The 23,243-nt window shown below is 42.3% G+C and overlaps 1 protein-coding gene across 3 annotated transcripts in view; it reads right to left on the minus strand.

The window, feature by feature from the left end:
- Positions 1 to 14,727, minus strand: part of LOC121621488 (dedicator of cytokinesis protein 7-like) — a 27,940-nt gene extending 13,213 nt beyond the window's left edge. For all 3 annotated transcript variants that reach the window (XM_041957979.1, XM_041957978.1, XM_041957980.1), the window contains exons 1-19: positions 14,560 to 14,727; positions 12,311 to 12,398; positions 11,402 to 11,580; positions 11,108 to 11,176; positions 10,842 to 10,968; positions 10,155 to 10,367; positions 8,840 to 8,925; positions 8,674 to 8,740; positions 8,300 to 8,449; positions 8,027 to 8,107; positions 6,249 to 6,405; positions 5,950 to 6,080; positions 5,190 to 5,283; positions 4,891 to 5,053; positions 2,037 to 2,154; positions 823 to 893; positions 571 to 709; positions 355 to 456; positions 163 to 249 (exon numbers count right to left, since the gene is read on the minus strand). In XM_041957979.1, the coding sequence (XP_041813913.1) occupies positions 163 to 249; positions 355 to 456; positions 571 to 709; positions 823 to 893; positions 2,037 to 2,154; positions 4,891 to 5,053; positions 5,190 to 5,283; positions 5,950 to 6,080; positions 6,249 to 6,405; positions 8,027 to 8,107; positions 8,300 to 8,449; positions 8,674 to 8,740; positions 8,840 to 8,925; positions 10,155 to 10,367; positions 10,842 to 10,968; positions 11,108 to 11,176; positions 11,402 to 11,580; positions 12,311 to 12,398; positions 14,560 to 14,609 (2,172 nt within the window). In that variant the 5' untranslated portion in view covers positions 14,610 to 14,727. The remainder of the gene's footprint in view (positions 1 to 162; positions 250 to 354; positions 457 to 570; positions 710 to 822; positions 894 to 2,036; positions 2,155 to 4,890; positions 5,054 to 5,189; positions 5,284 to 5,949; positions 6,081 to 6,248; positions 6,406 to 8,026; positions 8,108 to 8,299; positions 8,450 to 8,673; positions 8,741 to 8,839; positions 8,926 to 10,154; positions 10,368 to 10,841; positions 10,969 to 11,107; positions 11,177 to 11,401; positions 11,581 to 12,310; positions 12,399 to 14,559) is intronic.
- Between the last annotated feature and the right edge of the window lie 8,516 nt (positions 14,728 to 23,243).

A 23,243-nucleotide genomic window follows, 5' to 3' on the forward strand; every position in this document is an offset into this window, starting at 1 on the left:
GCTATTTACATCAACAATAGATGAAAATGTTATAGACGCTATTGTGAATAATTCATCACAATTTTGGAACCTCCCACAGTAACACTAACCTCCAATAGGGCTTTTAAAAGCTGGGAGGAAAACACATATGGAAACTATAGTATTAAAAGCATATTTGTGTACCTGAGTGTGAACTGAGGAGGCCGCTGACACCTCGACATTGAACACTCCTTTGTGATTATCCACCCACTTCATGCCTGGGAGCTGAACCTTCAACAGAGTGACATCCAACTCATTTAACACTCAGTCATGTCACAAAGGAATGGGCAATGGCAGGCAAACTGATATTCACAAAATCTCTTTAAACACACTCACGTCAGGGGTGAGTACAGAGTAGCTAGGTGGGGGCTTTTCCACAGAGACAGGCAAACTAAAGGAGCCGGTGCGTAGTCGGCCATGCTGCATCAGAGGGATCCACTGCAGGCAGAAAAACAGAGACACACCGATGGCAAGACAACAGAAAGAATTATCAAGCAAGTGAGTTCATGGGTGGGAGTATTAAAAGTGGGCCAGCTGAAAGAGTGTACTCACAGTGTAACCCACAGGGCTCTCCAGAGGAGTGTTCTGTTTGGGCTGGCAGCTGATGTGGTAAAAGGTGAACAGCAGATGGTGGTTGTCTGTCAGATTGGCGGGAATCTTCATCTTCATCTCCTCATAGAACTCAGGAGACCTTGTGAGCAAGAGTTAAACACAACGTTTAAGGAAGACACTGTGAAACAAGAAACATTGGACAGACTCCAGGGTAAGGTCGACAGCGTGGGTTAACAGGTGATTGAGACTTACTTGTTATGGTAGATGACAGCAGTGTACGCCTCATTCATGAACTCAGCACAACTTGACTTCCCAAAGATGACCTGGTCAAACAGCAGAGTATAAATGTGGCTGTTCCATGACCAATGAGCAGGAGGAACTATTTTAGCATAATCATCTTCACCACATTCATATAAAGAATTTCACTGTGAATGTATTTTCAGGTTCATAAAGCACACTTTCACACTGTTTGTATCTGATTTGAGTTGTAAAAGCCCTGAAGGCCATTTTCAAACATTAAAGATCTCCTCCTGACATGTGTTAAGATGTTCATGTTCACTCTGTGAACAACAGAGCCGGTTCAGCAGCATCTCTGTGAAGACTGGAACCAAACACAGAGTTATACTATCAGACTGTTATCTCTTGAGGGACAAAGTGGTATTAAGAGACAGGACAGGCCAGGGCTAACTGGTTAGAATGCTAATGCTCTTTGACATGACATCAAAACTGTGATTTCTTCATATTCTGTTAATAGTTGTAGTTGATTTTGAAACATTTTTAACTAAAATTTGTACACATTGCAACTTCTACAACTAATCAAAATCTACCTAGCTATCTAATAGGCAATATTAATATGTCTAACTTTACTAACGTAAAATAAAGACAGTTTGCATGGGGTATTTTAAATTGATTTCAACATTTTGAGTATTGCAGACCTGTAGAGGTAGCTGTGAAAAGACTGCCAACACCCAAGCTGTGCATTTAACGCTGTTTGGGCAAAATTGAGAGTTTTCATTATACTAAGCATGTGGACAACAGAGGAGAGGTAGATTATGTTGGTTTGAGAAGTTTCTTTGGATGTTTTGACATCGGGTCTGCCTTCACCTGCCAACACTGTCTGACCACAGCCGTGTTATCAGTAAATGAGCAAACTGTAAATTTTAGCCTTCCAAACACGCAGCTGGTGATGTTTCATACTCAAAAGGTAAATTTCACTCTAAGCAAATACTGCATAGTGTGCAACAACAATTTGATATTCAATAAACAAAACACTAACGATATGTGATGTAACACCAAATGTCATGAAATTTTCCTTCCCTCCTTGCTCAAAAAATATGCCTCTTTGAAGAAGTTCTCTCCCAAGAAAACATCATATAGTGTTTCACTGCCTCAAGCTGTTTACTTGAATTTCATTTTCCTGAGAGCATCGCAATCACGTCATTTGATTATCCTTGACTGTGACTCACCGGCAAAGCTTGGCTGGGGTCCTCTCCTGCCATGAACTGAACCTTCACAGCAATGTTCCTCACTGAACCCTGGCGACTGCTGAAGTTCAGACTTTGTGGGTAAACATAGAGCAAGTTCCTAAGACAAAATGATGCAAGGAAGTGAATGAGAAAGAGGGAAAGATGACGAGGACAGAATAACAATTTTAAAAAACCTGCAAAACCATTAAGGAGTGCCTGTTGGTTAACTGTACATAGAAAAACAGAATCATACTGTACTAATCATAGGATTGCAATTTCACATCCTGATTTCGGCTTGTTATGTTGTTCACATTTGTCAACAATATCAGCCCTACAGCCGACCTTCAAAAGCATATGATATTCTTATTCTCAGAAGAGAAAAAGATAAAGAGTTTCGTGTGTGTACATTGGAAGAGTGTGACACGATATTGGATTGGCATGGTGAATGTCACCTTAACCCCTATCCAAGATAAACATTAGAGGTAACATTTGTTCAACAGCTGATTTTATCCGCTTGTCAAGAGGCAATGACACACCACAAAATCACAGATCTAAAATAACAGTAAATACGATTGTGACACAGTGATATAACAGTCCTACATGCTATGTTATGTGTGTTGCATGTTTTTGTGACCTAAATGACAAAATTGGTATGTTAGGGGTTAAACTTCAAGGCAAGGTCACTGAGGCTAAGGCCACGGACAAGACCTGTGATCGAACCATACCTGAGCTAATGTTTTACCTTGGTATTGCATGTACACACCCAATATAAGGCGCACTGTTCACCCTTTAAATTCATCATCCACTGGACGTTGTGATGATGCTAACTTCTCCACAGCTGTGATAGACAAATATGTATTTTATAGCTTTCTTTCCTCATTTGCAAGATTTGACATCAAACAAACCTTCTCCTTAACTGGCTGAATTTCTGGAAAAGGAATCACAAACTTTTGAACAACTGACTGAAACAGACAACTGGACTACAGTGAGTTTGTAAGCCACTGCTATTGTGAAGATGATCTGGGGCCTGTGTCTGCTTTGTTTGGCTGGGGGTTTAAGAGCAGTCCAGGCAGCTCCAGCCACGAAGACCGGCAAGGTGGACAAGGCGGCGCCACAGGAAGACGTCAACGTGCTCATGTTTGGTGTCATACAGCTGAGCGAATCCATTAACTATGTTTATGAGACCACTGAGGCAAAGATAGCTAAAATCAGCCAGACTTTGAAGAGTCATGAGGGGACTCTCCAAAAGCTGGGGAGGCAGACTGAGCAGGCTGCAGAGGTGGAGAAACAGATGAAAGAGGTGATACAGTTGCTACAGGTAAGAAAAGACAGAAATATGTAGATCTCCCATGTGCTGTTGAATGGTGGTGTTGTTACAGGAGAGATAACCACTGAGAATTACAATCAAACTGGAGATCTAAAAGACACAACATGCAGGAGCAGAGGAAGACAGAGGCAGTATGTCAAGTATCTAAAATCTCCATCAGATTAAATTTCTGTGTTTCTCAGATTTCAAGAGAAAAAAACTGCTATATAGACATAACAAAGCAGCACTTTGTGGATTTGCAAAAACAATATCTATACTATGTCTACATTAACCCTAACGCAACTGTTCATGCTTGGGCACTCATTCTCTGTCTTTCCTACAACCCATAATCACCCTTTAACTCTTGAATATATTTTTCTGATGTTTATGGATCAATCTAGCTCTTTCATCAAAGATAAGAGAGTGAGTGTGTCGTGAGAACGCTGCATGTTACACTGGGGTTCAGGCAGCTGCCAGCTGCACTGGGATCATTGTTGGGGGAAGAGGATAAAGCAGGCAGATGCTCTTTTGACAGGCCCAGATGGCTGAGCAACAGGCTCAGACCAAGATGACGAAAGACTGGATGGCAAGCATGGAGCAGGAAGAGGTGGAGCTCAAGACAAAAGTGAAGAGGTTGGAGATGCATCTCAACAACTCTGTACCCCCCAACATCAAAGAGCTGCAGGTAACAACTTGCAGATAGAAGAAACAACCATAAATACACAAGGCGCCAAGCAGCTTTACATACTTGAATACCAGTCACAGGTTTACACACATACAGTAAATACATCTTTTTATTTTTTAGGAGAGAGCAGTGGAGCACTCCGATGTCTTGAAAGATTTACAGCATTTGATCCGGTTCCAAAAAGAGAACATTGACACTCAGGATGATCAGCTCTCCAGACTGCAGAGGATGGTAAGCCACTTGTTCAAAACATCTGATGTTTGAGAACTTTCGATGCTTTGATTTAATTAATTTTACCATTTTAATTTCCTTCTTCCAGAGTGAAGCTATGACATAGTTCTTTTAAGATCACCCCTGAGGTCTTCCAGTCTGCGCAGCTCTTAATGCGATCCATATCCCGACTCTGTAACGTCACTGCACTCCCTTCCAACCCTGCCATGTGTACTATAGATCTACTGTATAGCCAGAAAATATTTTTTTGTTAGTACTCTTGTGATTAGGTTGTGGTTCTTATCCATTTTTCATGCGACTTTATAACTTTTTTTTGGTGTCTTTTGTTTTCTCTTGACGTGCTTTTTAAAAATAACCATTCAAATAAAGTTGTTAAATTAATCAAGTTTTTGTTTCACCATGCAGTATCTTGCCTTATTTGTAAGTACAAAGACAGAAAACACTCAAATTCAGAATCTGCTGTCCTCTATGTTCAAAACTGCAAACTGGAGTTGAGGTGGAAAGAAAATCAATAACCACACAAACACAATAAGCCATGCATGCAGGGATGGGGTGAATGTCTATTTGTTCTGCTGTATAGGTCAACTTACAGAGTGTTTGTGTGTGTGAGTGTGTGACAGCTTAGCACTCACCTATAGGTGGTGTGCGGTGTGTATACATAGCGAGCAGGGAACTCCAGCACCTCTTTGGTTGGGCGAACACGCGGGTCAGGGTACGGCTTCACATGCAGCAGCTCTGGTGACAGACAGTAATGAGGCGAGTCTGGAGCTGGAGAGATGTCAATCTTCAACTGGGCTGAGGGACAAAATAAGTCACAGATACACAACAAGACAGAAAAAGCGTTAATCACAAATCACCCATGAACTTCTATACATTACTATTCAGACAATTTCACATGAATATTTTGACTATGTAAACATATCTTGCTTACCTGTGACAGGCCTCAGGCGTCGCAGAACAGAGGATGGTCTGCGCATATCTGCCAGATACTTGTAGAGGTCCTCATCACTCAGTCTATCCCCCTCCTTCATGAAGACAAACAAAAAAGGGGAGTTTGTATTAGGATTCCAAAAACAATATCATCATAATTAGTTACAACTATTATTATAACAATTATTGAAGCATTTGTGCACATTTAGTGTTTGGGGAAACTACGATCTGCATTCCATCTTTTCACACAAATAGACCTGAAAAAGTACTCAATGTCAAAATCATGGATTTTACTGGAAAACCTGAAATTCAAAAAAATATTGCCTACATTTTTCTTAATTTCACAACACTCTCTTTTGTAAAAAGCTTTCTGAATACTAACTGAGCCCTTTCATTTACTGATGATGAGTGTTATGTGTCCTTTAAAGATATCCATCGTTGATTCATACTTTGTTAAAGATAAACGGCCTTTTGCAAAGTTTAATTTTTCATTCTAGAATAATAGTAGTCTGAATACTTGTGTCGTTTCTTCTGTCTCTTCAGTTACATGTGATGTAAGCGAAGACCCAAATCTGGACATAGCTTGTTATGAAATGATTTGTACTAGTGGGTTCCTTAGCTTTTGCCGTTTAGAGTTACAATACTTTATTAGTAAAACAACTAGTAATTTGGCTACATTGCATCACACATCACAGTCACTATAACTGTAACAACGTGAATTACTAATGAGTCATACGCATTACCGCTAGACAGTGTCTGACCTGTTTGAAGAAGTTGGTGACGGTCAACGTTGCTGGACGGAAAGTGGCAAAGTTACACATGTCATCACCAATACTCATCCGCTCAAACCCCTTTTTCTTTCTCTCATTCCATGTCCCATGACCTTTTCGCTCTGCAAGGAAGCCAAACCAGATAATATTAGAGAGGCATGTGCATGACTCTTACTCGCTTACTTAATGTTACTTTTGATACAGAAAACAGTTAAACAGTTAATAATGTTCTATGTACATGCACATGTAACACTGTGTAAAATTGTGGACATGTTTGAAGTCAGCAGTACCAGAGTCAGAGTCAGGGTCCGACCGATCCAGACCTCCCACACTGCTGACGATGTTGAGAAGGTGAATGGCCGTCCAGGCAAAAGGCATACGAAAACGGCCAAGACGACTACATGACTGCTCTGCCTGCAGACGCAGCTTCTCCAACTTCTCCTTGTGCTGGAGCGGTACAAAGAGTAGACAAGATATAATAAAAGTAATCAAAAGGTGAATAAAGGCTTCAAATATTGGCAGCGGGCAACAGAGCTGACCTGCCAAAGAGGATGGTAAATATTGAAGCTATCTAAACAGAATTGAGTAATACTGACTAGACGGTAAGAGGGTTGCCACTCTTTTGTAATGATACATTTCAAGGGCTTTCCAAGCACTTTAAGGACAAAGTATTTCAAAACTAAGGGCCAATAATTCACATATGCTAGTTTAACCCAGCATAGCACCATAAAAAGACTTGACTGGTTTACCTTAATTAGATTGCAGTAGAAATGTAAGGGTGGTGACCCAGTAATAGAGGGAAAAAACATTTTATTCCATCAGGACGATAAACCCAAAGACAAGACTTTTTGTATTATGGCTTTCTTTTTTCTAATCACAATATATTATGCTAATTAGGCAATAGCTCATTAAGTGCTCACTAATTTGCTTGTCAGTAGAAAACATTTTAGGCCCCACACAAATACAGTCAGAACTTTTTCTTCTTGCTTTATTGTGATCAATAACTAGCAAAATGTCACAGAATGTTTAATAATATTTAGTAGAACATGGCCTTCACACTCACCCATCCATCTTTATTACATTGTTAGGAGTCTCCAAAATGTATATCAACTAAAACAAACAACTAACTAACTTCTTGCATCAAAGGAAAATTTTAAATATTAAATTTATTTTCTGGGTATACCACTTACACCTAAGACAGGCCCAGTGCTGGAGACTATACAATCCCCCTGGTATAGAGCACTGCAGTCTGTAGATTGCGGTCATTGACCCGTGTCTGCCAGGCATGATGGACAGTGGTCAAAGTAGGGGAAAAAAGCTCTCCTATTATTGTTGACAGTGGGAGGGAGGGAGAGGTGTGTGCACTTCAGGTCTAACCTCGACGCAGAGACAAAAATACACTGAGTACAGTACACAGTGTTGGAGTTTTTTTTGGAAGAGTCAAACAACCAACAGGAACCCAGCTTTTATGTTTGTGTTTTTACATTTATAGCACGTTGCTTAACACAAACATAGCAAGCTTGCTAATATCAAAAGAAAGAACATGAGCTGTAGGCACCCAGCACTATCTGACGTGATTAAAAACAAAGGCTATAATTTTGTGGTGTGCACATGAACACATAGCATAATTAATCATTTCAACAATGAGCACACACATTAATTATTTTCTCTAGACAGCTAGAGGGGGCTAACACTGTGGGCTACGTAGGCGACAAGCCACATATTTGAGGTAGGAACGCCTACAAGACAGTACAAAAGCCAATGACACAGCACAGCCATCAGCAAATCACTGTATGCTTGCAGCCTACACAGACAGTGACAGATAGGAAGCAAGTGTATCAAGCTTGGCCCAGCGCTGCAAATGGATAAAAATGGTATCATAGATGAATTTTAGCACACAGGGCTAGAACTCAGATGCTAAATCCAAGCACTTTAAGGACCTCTTTATTGCTCGATAAACCCTAGCACTTTCAAGAGCTTTCCAGACCTGTGGCAACCCTGCAGCAAACTTGCATTCTGGCTGCTGGCTGCTGGCATTGCAGTTTAAAACACATTTTTTCCCATTTACCTTGGAGGAATCAGACTCTTTCATGACCATGTAGGGTTCACAGCATTCTCCAATGTCTCCTTGTTGAAGGACTTTCTCAAGCTGAAATACATGGACACTATTTTTAACACGATAACTTTACTTACATTGTGTATTCAAATTAAATTTAAGTTTAAGTCGCAGTTAAAATGTCCATTGAAATGGCATGTGAACTTCTATATGAGCTGATAAAAAATAACTATTTCATATCATTAAAGTAAGAGCCGTCTGTGCAAAAGTGGGTTCTTTCAGTACCTTAATGACCAAGAAGATATCGGCAGAAGGGTATGTGATGGAGAAAATGGCTGAACGGGCCAGTGTGGAAATGGCTGTGTGTGGTGTGTGGGATTTTAGCAGCCCTTTCATCTGATCCGAGTTCAGGTCAAAGTAGAAATTCTCAGAGATCTGTTGGAGGGAAGATAAGCGGGAAACAGCAGAGGGAGGGGAAGGAAAGATGATAATGGAAATGCACATCAAGGGATTTTAATTCAGTTTTGTCTCAGTGATCTAAACCGCAAGAGCACTTAGACCTTTTTGAGACGAGCGAAATTCAATTAGTTAAGCATGAGCTCAGCATTACGTAAGTGGTTTTACAGAGTGAAAGTCATCTAATGGAAGAAGAAAAAAACCTTTTTCTTTTCTTTGACGTCATACAGGGCAAGTGTTCCAAATATTGGCTCGATTTCTATTTCAAACCTGGAAAACATAGAGAGTATAGTTGTAAATATGGAACAGAAGAATGAATCAGAGCGTGAAGACATAAATGTCATCTGTTGTATTCCAAATGTTACTCACTTCAGAGACAGACACTTGACCATGATCCTCTGCCCACAGTGTTCCTTGGGCACTTCGATGGAAGAGCATCGCTCTACTGCTTCATCCTGCCACACAGACAACAAAGACACACACACACGGACATACACACACCAGCATAACATTTACACAGATGTCATGGCAACGTAGGAGCAGAGAAAGCGAAAGTGTGTACACAGACATAAGAAAGAAGGATGGAGGGAGAAAATGAGAACACAGAGGAAAGAAAAGCAAACAGTTCTCTCGCAGTGGCTGGGTTTGCCGATATTATGGACATTCCCTTTATGGGAACATTAAATAATGTTACTCTGAGCTGAACAAATCACAAATATTTCTAACCGAGTGTTCTGCTGGTAGCAGTTTTAAGTTGTAATCAATCTGTGTGGTTGTGGCTATAAACTTGTTTTCTTTAGATTTTCTGTTAATGACATTTGGCTTTCCATAGATTGCACTCTTTGCTTTGTTAGGCTTAGATGTAGAAATCAGTCATAGGCACATTAGTAAAACAGTGCATCACTGTTCAAATGCACTTCAGTAGGAACGTCAGAAAGTGAACATGTCACCGTTCATTTAGCCGGGACATTCAGTGCTGATTCTGACTGCGTTCAGTTCACAGTAAGCTGTTACATTCAGTTCAGTACAAAACCGACCTATACATGCTCTTTACATAAGGTTAATAATTTATGGCAGAGTAATCAGAGTTTGTTTCTTTGGCTTTTGCAGTCTTTTAATAAGGAAGTAACGTACTGTAAATCACAGCTGCGCTGACAACAGTGGTCTCACTCACCAGTAAAGAGCTACACCGCGAAAAGGTACTAATTCAACCAGTGACACTGGCGATTCAGTATATTTAGTTCACTTTGAAGACTCATCGATTGATTTGGTCACACGTGTACTGAGCACCTTTAGTTCAGCCATGATGGTTGCTGCTGCAATTGCAAGCTACTAGTTGTAGCTACTACTACTACTTGTTGTTTAAAACAAACCATTGTTGCTTCTACATGTATCGCTGCCTGTGTACTGGAAGATTTCCCTAATAAAAACAGAAATGCCCATGGGTATTGTTTGTAAAATGCATACATTAAATGTTTTCTCCAAGAAAACTGGTTAGCGGAGGTGGTAGGCGTTCATCATCAATGAACATTTAGACAATCACCTCACTCATTCAATATGTGGCCTTTGTTGGCTCATGTACCCCAATGCTGACTCTCTGCTCAAGTATGATTATTTATGTCATATATTTTCACTTTAAATAGGCTGTTCCATAACAACAGATACAGAATGTATTAAGACGAACCTCATCAGGGGGAGGGTAAAGGCCCAGCAGGTCACTGTGGCGCCCCTGCAGGCGTGCTTCAGTATTGCGGCGGTCCATGTCCTCCACAGCTGTACGTTCCAGCACAGACGGCAGGAGAGCATCTGGGGAGGAGTTCTTCAGGTCAAAGATACTGGAGGCCCAGCTCCCCCGAGGAGTCTCATCAAGGCTGACTGACCGCCGCTTTGCGTCATCCTGTAACACACAAGAGTTACACGAAGAGGTGAGATCATGTGGGTTTTTTTTCTTGCAGGCCAAGATGTCTCCTTTAAATGCTCACTGCAGATGTTTTAGATAGATACAGTAAGGGGAACAATATGATACTAATCCCATTACCTTGTTACCATTTAATATGATTCAAAAGGAAACTGTGTAATGGATAGTAGACACTGTATATCCATTTATGCATTACTCATTCTCCATATGATGAACTCAATTGAGCAGAATGCAACTCATACTGCCTTCCCCATCACAATGAGACACAAGCTTCACTGGCTATGTTCTCCATCTATTTGTCCAGGTATCAGATATGATAAATCTTGGATGCTTTCACTCCTGGTAACATTGTGCGTGTAGTAGACCAATGAAATTTGTTAAATGAACCTAAAATGACTGAATGGTCACTCAGTGCTAAAGATAACGAGTTCTTTGAACATCACCAACAGCTACCTGGTCGTCCTGGCGCTCAGCAGCAGCAGCCTCGTCCAGTTCAAAGGTCTGTTTGACCAGCCCTCGCTGCCTCTCCCTCTGTCGCTCAGAGTTGTGAGGCGTGAATGTGGTGCTGTAGCGTTGATATCTCCATGAAAAAAGAAAGCAGTTGTCCCAGTTATGTAATATAATAATACAACTGTCAATCACATGAACGGGGAAAAGTGTTGCACATTATTAAACAGATGAAACACGTACAGTAGGCTAACTCAACTGACACCACTTACTTTCTTTGAATGACGAGCCAGTCGTCTGTGTAGACTGCCAAGGCATCTCTCACTCTGGGATCCAGCGAACTACATAGGAAAACACATTAATAATTGAGCAAAGCATGCTTTTAATAAGTGTGTTCATTCAGTGTCACAGAGAGATAGGCTTTGTTCCTATCTGTAGTGATGCTTGTCCTCCATTACAGTACATTAATCCCTCTGTGTGTGTGTGTGTGTGTGTGGTAGTGTAAAAACGAGGGATGTGCATTTTACAATATGAGAGTTGTGTTGGCTATTAGCAGCTGGACTCACTCCTCCTCCTCAGGCAGTGGGGGCTCCAGTGTAATGCACTCTTTGTCCAGGTGGAGGAGCTCCACGTCGTCATGGGGGAACTCCATTAGCTGTCTAAGGGGGCCAGGCTCCACCCCAGGAGCATGACTGCTCACATACTCTTCAAAGTCCACTGGCTCAGCCACCTCTGTCAGGGGCAGCTGTCGATCGACATTAGACTATTATGTACCAATATCTATGACACGGCCTTAATGACAGATCCTAATCTGATCAGAGGGACTTACAAGGTGCAGTAATGATAGGAGACAGCATGCCGTTAGGACAGAGCGATAAAGGTTATTTGACATTTATATATGTAGGATACAAAACAATAGGATTAATGTTGTATTTGAATGGTGTGTTCAGCCGATACCATCATGTTTTCAGATGTCAATTTTTTTTCAACACCCTTACCTTTCTTTGTTTATGCTGAAGCAAAACAACAATCTGCCACAGCCACTACTGCTACCAGCCTCTTAGTGTGTGTAAAACCACAAAGTTTTAGTTTAATAAACTGATAAAATTAATATACTTGCTGCTGGACTGATTAAAAGCTCCACCAGCACCTTGTATTTGCAACATGGAACACTTGCAACATTTTCCAAAGAATGGCACTTTATATAACTATCCCTTATTCTATTTTGGGTGAGCATCCATGCAGAAATCTTGCCTGGCAGTCAAACAACACAGGTGAGCAGGTATATCATGTTTCAAAAGCACCTACCCTCACAGTAACTGTCAACAAACTAAAAAACACTCATCATGCATTCCTTGCATCGAATTGCATCTTACACCTCATTCAAGTTACACCCATCAACTTCTGACCTCACTAATAAGAGCTTTAAACCTGCTGGCTTGAAAGTCTGGCAGGTTAAACACATGGTGACTCACAGGGTGGTGTGCGCCTCCTCGTTTCTTGGTCAGCTGAGGAGAGCCATAGTCTCTGGACACTTGTTTTCTGACCTCTGCAGCTACCGTCCTGAGCAAGAGAAAGATAGAAAAATATCTGTCAGCAAGTCAAACTGATAACAAGAGCACAAATTTAAACAAATGGAAACTAGCTGTAAAAATCCTGCAAATGGTCAAGATGTGTGGTGTTCAAGATAAATAGAATATAAAGAGATGGATTTGGGAGGAGGCATACATATCATTTTGCATACTCCACTGCTGAATCCCAGAATGAAAACTACTGCCAAAGAAACTATGCCTGATTAAGTGATCTTACATCACTCAAGAAATCTGCATAAACAAAATCCCTTTTAAATTCTTCACTCACAGTGATGCTCATTTACATTTTTCAGATTTTGTGTTAAAACTCTACTTGTGAAGTGAAGTCCCTCTGCAATGCATGGCTCAACCTCTAAGTTTCAGAGACATCCTTTATGATTTGCAAAGGCCCATTCCTATCACAGAGTTGTCAGCTTCTGGTACTAGTAGCGATGCTGAAGGCCAGCAGCTGTTGTGAATAGTGACCCAAGCGGGATCTAACAGAGAGGTGGCGAGCTGGCTCTAGGGAACAGGCACAGAGCCAGAGCTCTGTCCCTGGCCTTTAACGGCAAATGAGAGGCTTAAAAAGAGACAAAGCAAGACAAAAAAAAAAACAACCCTCTCATAGAGACAGCAAGCAGCTGCTCCTTGAGAACCACAAAATGTCTGTTTCTCTCATATACACAGCTGCAAAGGCTTCAACATTTCCAAAACCATGTTCCTCCATGATTACATAGCTGAGGTTCATGCCTTCATTCCATCAATAGACATGGCAGAAAGGCAAAGCTATGACCTCTACTCCCATCTCCAAGATGAAGCCAAACTTTTTAACTTCCTGCTGATGACATAGCCCTCTTTGAAATCAGTCTCTTTTTTTTTTGCATTCTTAAATTATGAGTGCTAAATCCTCAAAAGATGTGGAAACACTTTCTGCAGCTCTGGACACCTGAATTTAAAACAGGAAAAAGGAAAGCTATCAACTGTAAAGGCATTAACCAGAACACCCCTTCCCACCCTTTCCTGCATCCGGCACTAAACAATGGTCTGTGTCCAACTACGGAGTGGACAGACGGACTTGGGGAATGCAGAGACTGCTAGATGAAGCTAATATCTCGACAGGATATGTTGCTGGCCATCAATATGCACGTAAATTGAGAAGCTCCCAATGGTGCAATACATCATTCAAAATAAAAGAAGTGAACTTTGTGGTGGAGTCTGGTTCAAAGTTTAGAATACAGTACAGATGTGATTTCATGAAGGCGTTCACTGGGGCGAGAAAATCTTCACTCGCAGGATAAGAATCTTGTCATCCTGTTTGTTTTCTCACAGGCTTCTGTTGCAACACTAAGCTGTTTCCTGATGAAACAGACAATTAACAGTGAAGACAGGGAAAGCACATCCATGGACAAAATCAAGGCTTGGAAGAGGCCCTTTAAAAAAGAAAAAGAAAGATATACTGTAGCAAACAGGGAGGTACCAGGTTGCAAATACTTCCACACTCACCAGTGTTGTTTGAACATGCAATCCAAAAGGATAGTTGACAGATAAGACATGTGTTTAAGATTTCTTCTGGAATCTGATAAATATTTACTTGGGGTAATAAGACATACTAGATTTCCAATCCATGGAGAGCTAACCCTAATCATGAAGACGGCAAACCAGTTTTCAACATGTGGAAACAGGTTGCTACATTAATGCTGCGAGGCGTTCACACGACACAAGAACAAAACTGCTTGATGAATGTCGCTTGGTATCATTATTTGACCTGAGTATTTTCCTCGGTGTTACGTTTTAATATTCCTAAATGATCTCAGTCATTGGATTAGCCCTCAGCTTGACAATGTTCCCCCTAAGTAGCTCAATCATTGTTGATGACAATGCTCGTACGACGCTACGATAACGTAGTTATATAGAACAGGATATTAAACAGTTCAAAGTGCCAGAGATAATTTATCGGCCGCAGACTGCTTAAGTACACATTTGTTTCAGTCCAGGAAGGTAGAGTTGCGTTTATACTGACCGGTTTACGATCAGTGATACCATACAAATCCTAGCATACTGGCTATATGTACCGCCTGTCCAGCAGGTCACTCTCACGCACTGCGAGCGGCACAACTGTAGCTGTTAAACAATAACTTCTGTTGCTGTCTCACCGGTTGATTTTATGAGCAAACGCCCTCCTTTCGCTCGCTGTGGATGTCATTTCTTGTCCCCATGTAAAGAAGCTCTTCGAAGTCAAACTGAAAGTACTCTCCTCCTCCTGTGCCTTGGCTCTGTCCCGTCTTGTGAGGGGGATGCGGACTCTCAGACCGCTTCCTTCTCCACGCTGGGACTGGTCATGGAACCCTCCTTGTTCCTCCTAGCGGCTGGGAGCTGAAGCCGTTAGTGTTAAGTCAGCCATGGTAAATGTACAACATCCGGTTAAATTCCAAAATAAAATCCTATTTACTTTTATCATACATTTTTATGAAGTCATAACGATAACGATGGCTTTGTACTCTCTATTTCAGAGCGTGTTTTTGAGAGCGATGTAGTCATTTGAAATGAGCGCACAGATATATTTCGATGTCACACCGCCTTGGATGTCATTCCTGTACTTCCGGTCCTCCTATTCTTCCGCAGTAATTTGTACAGCTTTTACTACATCCACCATCTGTTCGCGCAGAAATCTCACCTGACCGGTTTAAAGCGACCTGGTAATGGCGCGTATCCACCTCAGTTTAGGGTTTCACTGGTTTCACTTCTGTTTAAAATTTGGGAAGCAGAACAAATAAGTTTCAAGCCCGACGTTAGTCTTAAAATTCTTTTTTTTTTTACTTTCTTACAACACAACTTTGACATTCATGAAATCATGTGACATGTCCTATTTGACCGGAGCAGGGCTTGATATTTCATTTTTCCTCCGTTACTTTCAGTTCACAAGGCCGGTCCTCTTCTGGAAGCCAAGTTTAATCTTGTTAGGGGAAAAGAAAGCACAATAGCAGCATCTAGAGGACTGCTTGTACTCCATCAGGTCTCTGCAAGACAACAGAGCGTGTTTAACCGAGACTACACCAGCAGGTGGAGCTGTTCACCATGATTAGAAAACGAAAGCAAGCTTTGCCTCATCAGTGATTGTTTAAGATTCAGTCCTCAAATCTGACCTCTACAAGGAGACGAGAAATAGCTTCAGCTTTGTTTACTGGCCTGCTGCCTAACAGTGACTGAGAGTCAGATTAGTGAGACAGTTGTATATATATTTTACTGTTCTAAAAGAAGCAGCCTTGGAAGGATGCTAAGGATTCTGAAAGGTGGGTAAAACAAATACTACACAGCCCCTTCTCTGTTTGATTAAAAGAGAAATGTAGCAATGGTCATTGCTGCAGACCCCTACACCCCCCACCCCCACCCCATAGTCCTATTCAGCACCCTGGAGAGCTGCTGCAGGTACTTGGGCCGTCCTCTGTGAGATGGCTGATGAATGGCATGAACTCTATAGGAGAAATGTGAAAAATGGAGAGAGGGGAGACAGAGGTGAAATTAACCTTGCATGACAGAGGCTTGGCTGTACCCGAGCGAGGACAGACGTCTCGGGGATATATGTTTATGCATGGAGCAGCAGTCAGAGCAGCTTAAGAGCTCGCAGGAGGCACGAGTCTAGCCCATACACACTGCTAATGAAAATAAATGAAGCTCTCTCTCTCCATGTCTCCCCTACACAGGCACGCTTCCATCACAATGCCAAAACTCATCTTTCTTTATCTGCTACTATAAGCTTCAGCTGATTTCCAATTTATAGTGCAATGGTGGTTTCTACAATTGATTTGTTTATTAAATAAATATAATATTGTTCTTCTCTTGGCATTCATTTGTGCATGCATCTCAAATGTAACCAATTCAACTAACTGGAAGTAATACATGTCTAAATATTTACCACAAACATTTCAATATGAATTCGTTGTGTAGATATATTTTGTGTTTGTGTGACATTGCAGTGTCCTTGCATAGCAGGAAAACCCACCTACTATAAGTGGGCTGAATCCATGCCTGCTTTATCCTTCTGTCCACACCTTCCCTGCCTGCTTCCTTGCCTTTCTGTTCATCGAAGGCTTTCAATTCCTAGATCGGCACTATTGTCTGAGCGCCCAGCCCCCACGGCAGTGCGCGCCCCCCCCCCCCCCCCCACCACCACCATCATCACTGCTGTGTTACCAAAGAACAAAAGAGAGAGTGTCAGACACCACCCACTAGATCTCTTTCACACCAGAGCCCCCACCTCAGTTCCAGATGGGGTTGCCTTTTTTCAGGGTTTCTCTCAACCCCAAGAGTCCTCCAAAATGGAAGCCCCCCTCCCCCTGGAGCCCACTACTCAGCTGCCCGTCATCCACCTGCTCCGCCGCCACGCGCCCGTGGCCAGGGCACGTCCCCTCTCTATCCCACACCACCAGGGAGTCCTATTAAAATCATTAACCACTTTTTTACTGGGGTCTGCTTCCAGGAAATTATTCCACCAGCAGTAAAAACTTTAACTACATTAACTCCTAACAAGGAAGGACAAACATGCAGTCTATCTTTTGGATAAAAAAGTACAGTTACCAACAATTAAAAAAATACACAAGAAATAACTTAAAATTATCTGATATAGTAAATTCTCAAAAGGAGAAAAAAAAATATCGCACAAGTCATTCTAGATTTTCTTAGTTCAGCTGCTCTTAAAGCAGGATGGAGGAATTACACCAGACTGAATATTGCAATCAATAATGCTAATCATCATCCTGTGGTGGTGTCCTATGCAAGGGGCAGGCAGATGCTCATTTGTTTGTTTCTCTCAAAGCATCAACATGTAGCATCTTCAAAAGAATCTCTGCTTCAACCTCCACCCTTGTCTTGACCTTTCCCCTCCAGGGACAGAGAGTGAGGTGTAGCAACAGCAAACATCTGCTACAAGACAGCTGTTAAGTTCCCTAATGTTGATCCTGCAGTCAAGATGGGGGGCTGGGGTGGCCGGTGGTAATCATTGCCCAATCACTTAAAATCTGCTTAATTGCTACAAAACGCACAAACCTACACCACCACCACCGTCACCCCTCCTCAAGCTACTGAACAGTATACTGAGCTAATTAGACAGAAGGAAAATGTGTACCATTGCTATGCTTATTCACAAATAAACTGCAAATAATCAATTGAATGCATCTTGGACAGCAACACATAAGGCTTAGCCACCAGTATGAGCAGTCACACTTTCTCCTTTGCCTCCATTACATGCATGGATGCATGCTATGCTTTCACTCACAAACAAAGATTTATGAAAATATTCTCTTCCAGCTCCACTCAGTGCAGTGCACAGAGCATGTTGCTATTAGTGTAGCCCATGTTTGAACATATGTAGATGTATGCATATGTTTATGAGTTCTTTACAGCATTTGCTTTAGACCTTTTACAGGTTCTGAGCTGCAGGAAACGATTAAAGCCCCCATCACCATTACCACCACCCCCGTCCCACCACCATCCTCCAGTCCCTAAGGGTTCAAGCACCCAAATCAATTGAAAGAAAGAAGAGTGCACTGTGGTCCTCCCCCTACATCTGTCAGGGAGGGAAAGCAGGAGGGGCCACACTCATGGGCTGTACAGGGGAACAATATCAGTCCATCTGTCACAAACCGTTTCATCTCTGATGGGATGAAATATAGCTCGCAAATACATCTACCTCTATATCTTCGATGTGTATTAGCTTACTGGTGCCCAAGCCTCTGCCAATTCCCAGAAGCATATGCAGTGGCTTTTTGTCTCATATTACCTTCCTCCCACCAGCCAGCACTCTCCAACCACCTTGCAAATTATGCTTTTAAGCCAAACTGCATGTTAAAAGAAATTATTCCACTTTACACAGTGAACCAGTTAATGAAAATGAAAGACTACCAAGTCGCATCATTTGCATTTAAAAAGTTGCAGAATGAATGTGCAGAGCAGCAAACCTGAAAGCTTAATGAAAGAGAAAGCACATATTGTATTTAGAGGAAACACTGAAAAAAAGTAAGATGCAATCTGCTAATAACCAGAGAGGTCTTTCATATTCAAATGGTGCTGCTGTTGTGTTTGGATGATGGGTGTGGCCGGTTGATTCTTCTTGCCTCCTGAGCTGTCGCGGCTTTGTGACGTCCACAATCCCATTTGCTCTATCAAATTATGCTATCGGACTGGTCACTGTTCAGTGCCGAGGACAAAATGACAACCCCAACAATACCTATCAAAGTCCACAGCGCTGCACACCGATCTCTGACAAAACAAGGTAGCTCAGTGATCCGGTAAGCTGTAAGAACAGCACAAAATGGCCTGGCTGTTTACTGGAGGGAGGAATGAAAAACAAAAACCCATATCCCCAAGAGCCATCATGAATCTCTCTCAGCAGCAGGTAGAGCTGCAATCTCAGTCATTCATATTTAATTCCACAAGAGTTTCCGGCCAGACTAATGTGCTATTGATTTCAAGTCTCCTATTACTGAAACAGGGGAGGGCTATGAGGGGGAGAGAGCTGGACTACAGGGAGTGAGAGCAAGAGATTGAAAGAGGAGAGGAGGAAGGATGAAGATGGTGGGGGAGAAAACAGAATGCAATTGCTACACCAGTGAGTTTTTCTTCGAGGTATTATCATATTCCATTTGAACAGCCTGTGTTATCACTGTAATAATCTACTCTTTCACTGTCAAGTAAATACGGAACAAATTCTACATGAAAGCATTTCCAGATTGAGGCAGGAGATGTGTTTTATATTAATTGTTTTTCATTAAAATTCTGGGCATTTACACAGTTCATGAAGCTCAGCCTAACAGGAGCAGGCATACTTGCACCTCTTCTGTTCGTTTTGTGCCTGTCACTTGTGTGTTTTTTTCATGTCAGACAGGAAAAAAAGCAGCAGGAAAAGGAGCGAGAGAAAAACAAAGAGAATGTCTAAGAGCTTTGTGTATTTAAGGTCTCTCCCTAGATACCGACTCAGACAGGACAAAATGAAAGATTAATAACCAAGGCTTTATATCTAAAAAGGTTTTGAGTATAACATGGTCTCCCTAAAGGAGGTTAGTCCTGCTTCAGCCAACCTAAAAGCCACATGAACATTCATACACACACTTACGAACATACAAAGGTGGCCCAGATAATGTTATGATTAACATGTATTAATATATACCTGCTCATGCGTGTTTTTTCCCTTGACTTGAATAATAAGACTGAGGCACATAAACGTTGCCTGAACAGGTTAAAGAAATCTCAGACTCCACTGAACACATACAAACAAAAGAAAGATAACTGTTCACTGAGAATTAAACAGGCACATGGAAAGCAGAATATAATCCATAAATAAAAAGATGACAAGAGCGTCTACTTCAGAGACTTCCTCCCACCAGCGTGTCTACTCTAATAATAGCCCAGAGACAACACATCCAGACAGACAGAGGGAGAGAAAGATATGGAGAGAAAGAGAGGAGAGAGACAGAGAGAAAGTGCAAGAGTGAACCCATGAGGGAGAGCACAAGAAAATTGCCAAATAATATATAAAGGGTTAGAATTAGGCCAGTTGCCATTATCAACAAATGTCCTTTTAAAAAGAGGCTAATTTAATTTTGGATCCTTTCCTGAAAGCAATAACTGCTTCACTACTGCTGCCACAAAACCCAGAATTGCCATGAGCCAGGCCTAGTGGAGAGACCACTGAATTAACCAGACCTGAGGCAGAATCATCCTACCCATCCCCCAGATACACTGTCATAGTGTCACTCTCTCACTCTTCCCCCTCTCTCCTTCTCTTCCCCTCGCTCTCTCTCTCTCTCTCACACACACACACACACACACACACAAGGCCACTACCTTACCGCAGGGCAATGGCAACAGGCATTCATTTTGACGTAATATTACGAGAATAATAGAGATGAGATACAGAAAAGACTAAGGAATTCAGACCTAAAGGGTTTTTGCAGTTTACAAGGTTAGGTATCATTATATATTTAGTTTTCAGACTTCAAATACATAATACATTTGTAATTCACATACTACCGGCATATTCTTGCTGTTCTGGTACTGCTATAAAGAAAAAATTGGACGATATGCTATGCAAAATTTAACCATTTTTCTGCTCATTCAACTGCATCTTTTATGATAACCGTGTAGCTAGCCATGCTTAGCATGCTTCCTCTGTGGGCTGATGAACTTCAAAATCAGTGAACTCATTTTGAAAATGCTTAGAGTTCATCCCTCTGGCAGCGAGGAGCATTCCATGATATGCCAAGAGAAAAGAACCGCTGCAACAAGACTCCTAATCACCACTAGTGGAGGAACCCTTAACAATAAGAAAATAATCAGTAGAATAACAAAAAGCCTTTTAAGCAAAACCAATGCTTGATCCTTTGATTCAGTAATGTACAACAGGCGCTTCAAATGCCCTCTTACCCACCGGGAGGATTCAGCTGCTGTGCTACTAACCAGGGCTTTAATGAGGGGCCACAATTAGGCCCATTTATTCACATTAAGTGTGAACTGTAAGTGGGGCTGCAGTCAGTTGGCGGACCTGGGTGCCTTTGTGATACAAGAGCCGCTTTTATTCAGCAAACAAAGACGGAAAAAACACAAGCACCTAATGACCGAATCTCGCTGCCTCTTCTTAGACGTTCATATACAAAGGCAAACACACAAACACACACGTGTGTGCGCATGCACACACAGACACACACTCTTCCTCGCTCTCTAACAAACTGACTCAAAGGCTCCAACGCATCCAGGCTGAGTTGAGTCACTGCTTGACAGAACGGTGGGGGCGGGGTTAAGACAGACTGACAGTGGGGCCCCATCTCTATCCTCTTATTAACGCTTAACGAGTGCTTTCCTCATGCAATATTCATCTCCACTAATATCATCCAAGCTCTGTGCCGAGCTTGCTACTTATGTAAGGCAATTATGTAAAATATCAGACAGGGCCCATGCTCAAAATCTGACTGGAAGAGAGCTGCAGGACAATGACAGGAAGAAAGAGGGGGTATACAAGAGTGACTGGGACAGAGGGACTGGAAGGTGGGAGAAACAATAAGAGACATACAGTATGAAGAATAATCAGTCACATGTGGGTCCTGTACTATATCTTCATCTGAGTACAGACTGACCATCCACAGAGTCAGTGAAGGCAAGTGATCAGTGTCAAAAATTCAAACAATATCCTGCCTCACATGACTCCTTCCACCCAGAGATGTCTGAGGACTCCTCAAGGTCAGTTAGGGAGAGCAAAGCAGAGAAACTGACTGTCGTTGCAGGAGGACTCACATCAGCACCACTTGTCCACACATCGATAGATAAAACAGGAGACATCGATTCTATACGAAGCACAACCTCCCTTCACCATCACACTTCCTCACATGCACAGCAACCCTAGACTCCTACACAAATAAACAAACACTGATTTACGCACACTCGCACGCACGCACACCCACCCCCCCAGGTCAAGGCCCGATGGGGGTCTGCACAGAAATAGGTCATTTGTCACACATGATGTCCCGGGGCAGGGGATGCATTATAGATGAGCCCAAACAGCATGTCTCAGTGAGCACTCACCACACAGCTAGACGCAGGAGGCAGCAGCAGGAGGTGGGCAGAGAGGGATGAGAACTCCTCAGGAAGGGGATACTGGATGTCGTAAAGTAAGACAAAAATCACTGCTGGCCACGTTTCTGTTCATAAAGCACAGGAAAGAAATCATTCAGCACAGCCTGATCGCAGCTACAAATGCACCTCTCTCAACTTTTCACTGAAAAGGGATTAATTAATTCAGGGGCTATCTAATTTGTTATTCTCATGTCTGCACCTGACCCTATAGCTAGCCATCTGCCTCGCATATGAGAGGTACAGAAATCATTCTCTCATTGGTTGTATTAAGGATTTCATGCTTTGTTTATGGCCACAATTCACACCCAATTATTGCATAGTTTGTGTCTTCAGAAAGTCTGCTGATCTACACTCAAAATCGCTTTTATTTGCAAAGACAAAAGCCTAAGGAGGGAAGTTGTTTGCTATGGTTTCAAACTGGCCTAAATGGAGAATAAGAGAGAAAGGAAGGGGCTGTGCTGAGGGAGAAGTGAGTGCAAAGTGTGGGGAATGAGAGAGACAAGTCTGCTGTCTTCTGCTGCACCCATCTGTTCTGAAAGTGCAGGTGGAGCCCTATTCACTCCGCTCTGCGTGTGTGTGTGAAGAGGGGGGCAGGAAGAAAGGAAGGGCAGCGAGAAAAAGGGAGTGGAGAGATGGGAGGGCAGGGATGGAAGAGGGAGGGTGGGGGACTCTTGGTGATCTCTCCTGAAGGGGATAATGGGAGAGGAGCGCATTGCAATGGCTGCCATGTAGTACCCTCCCTGCACAATTAGCCAATCAGCAGCGCGCTCTGCCAGCCAGGAGGACGCATAAAAGAAGAACATTGCAGCAGAGGCACAGAAGGAGACTGCGAGAGGAGCAGGGAATTACACATAAAAACAGCAGAACCAGAACACCCTCCCCTGGACACACCCTGCTGAGGATCACTGCTTCTCTTTTTTTCTGAACCATCGCCCACGCCACTCGGAGAGAACGCTCTCCCTCATCATCATCCAGCAGAAAACCCCTTTCTCCTCATTTTCATCCTATAGGGGACACCTACAATCTCAGAGGGCTGAGATTCCCTGGTGAAGATTGTATTTTTTTCCTTTTTTTCTTTTTTTTTTCTTTTAATTTGGACTCCTGACAGAACATAAGGGCCATATAACATAAAGGCCGAAGAGCAAACAGAGACTCAGCCTTCAGCTTCAAGACCAGTGCAAAGAAGGACCTAGATTTCTTTCATTGTACGTCAAGA

Source organism: Chelmon rostratus, chromosome 17 (assembly GCF_017976325.1).
Source record: "Chelmon rostratus isolate fCheRos1 chromosome 17, fCheRos1.pri, whole genome shotgun sequence".
NCBI classification, from domain to species: Eukaryota; Metazoa; Chordata; class Actinopteri; order Chaetodontiformes; family Chaetodontidae; genus Chelmon; species Chelmon rostratus.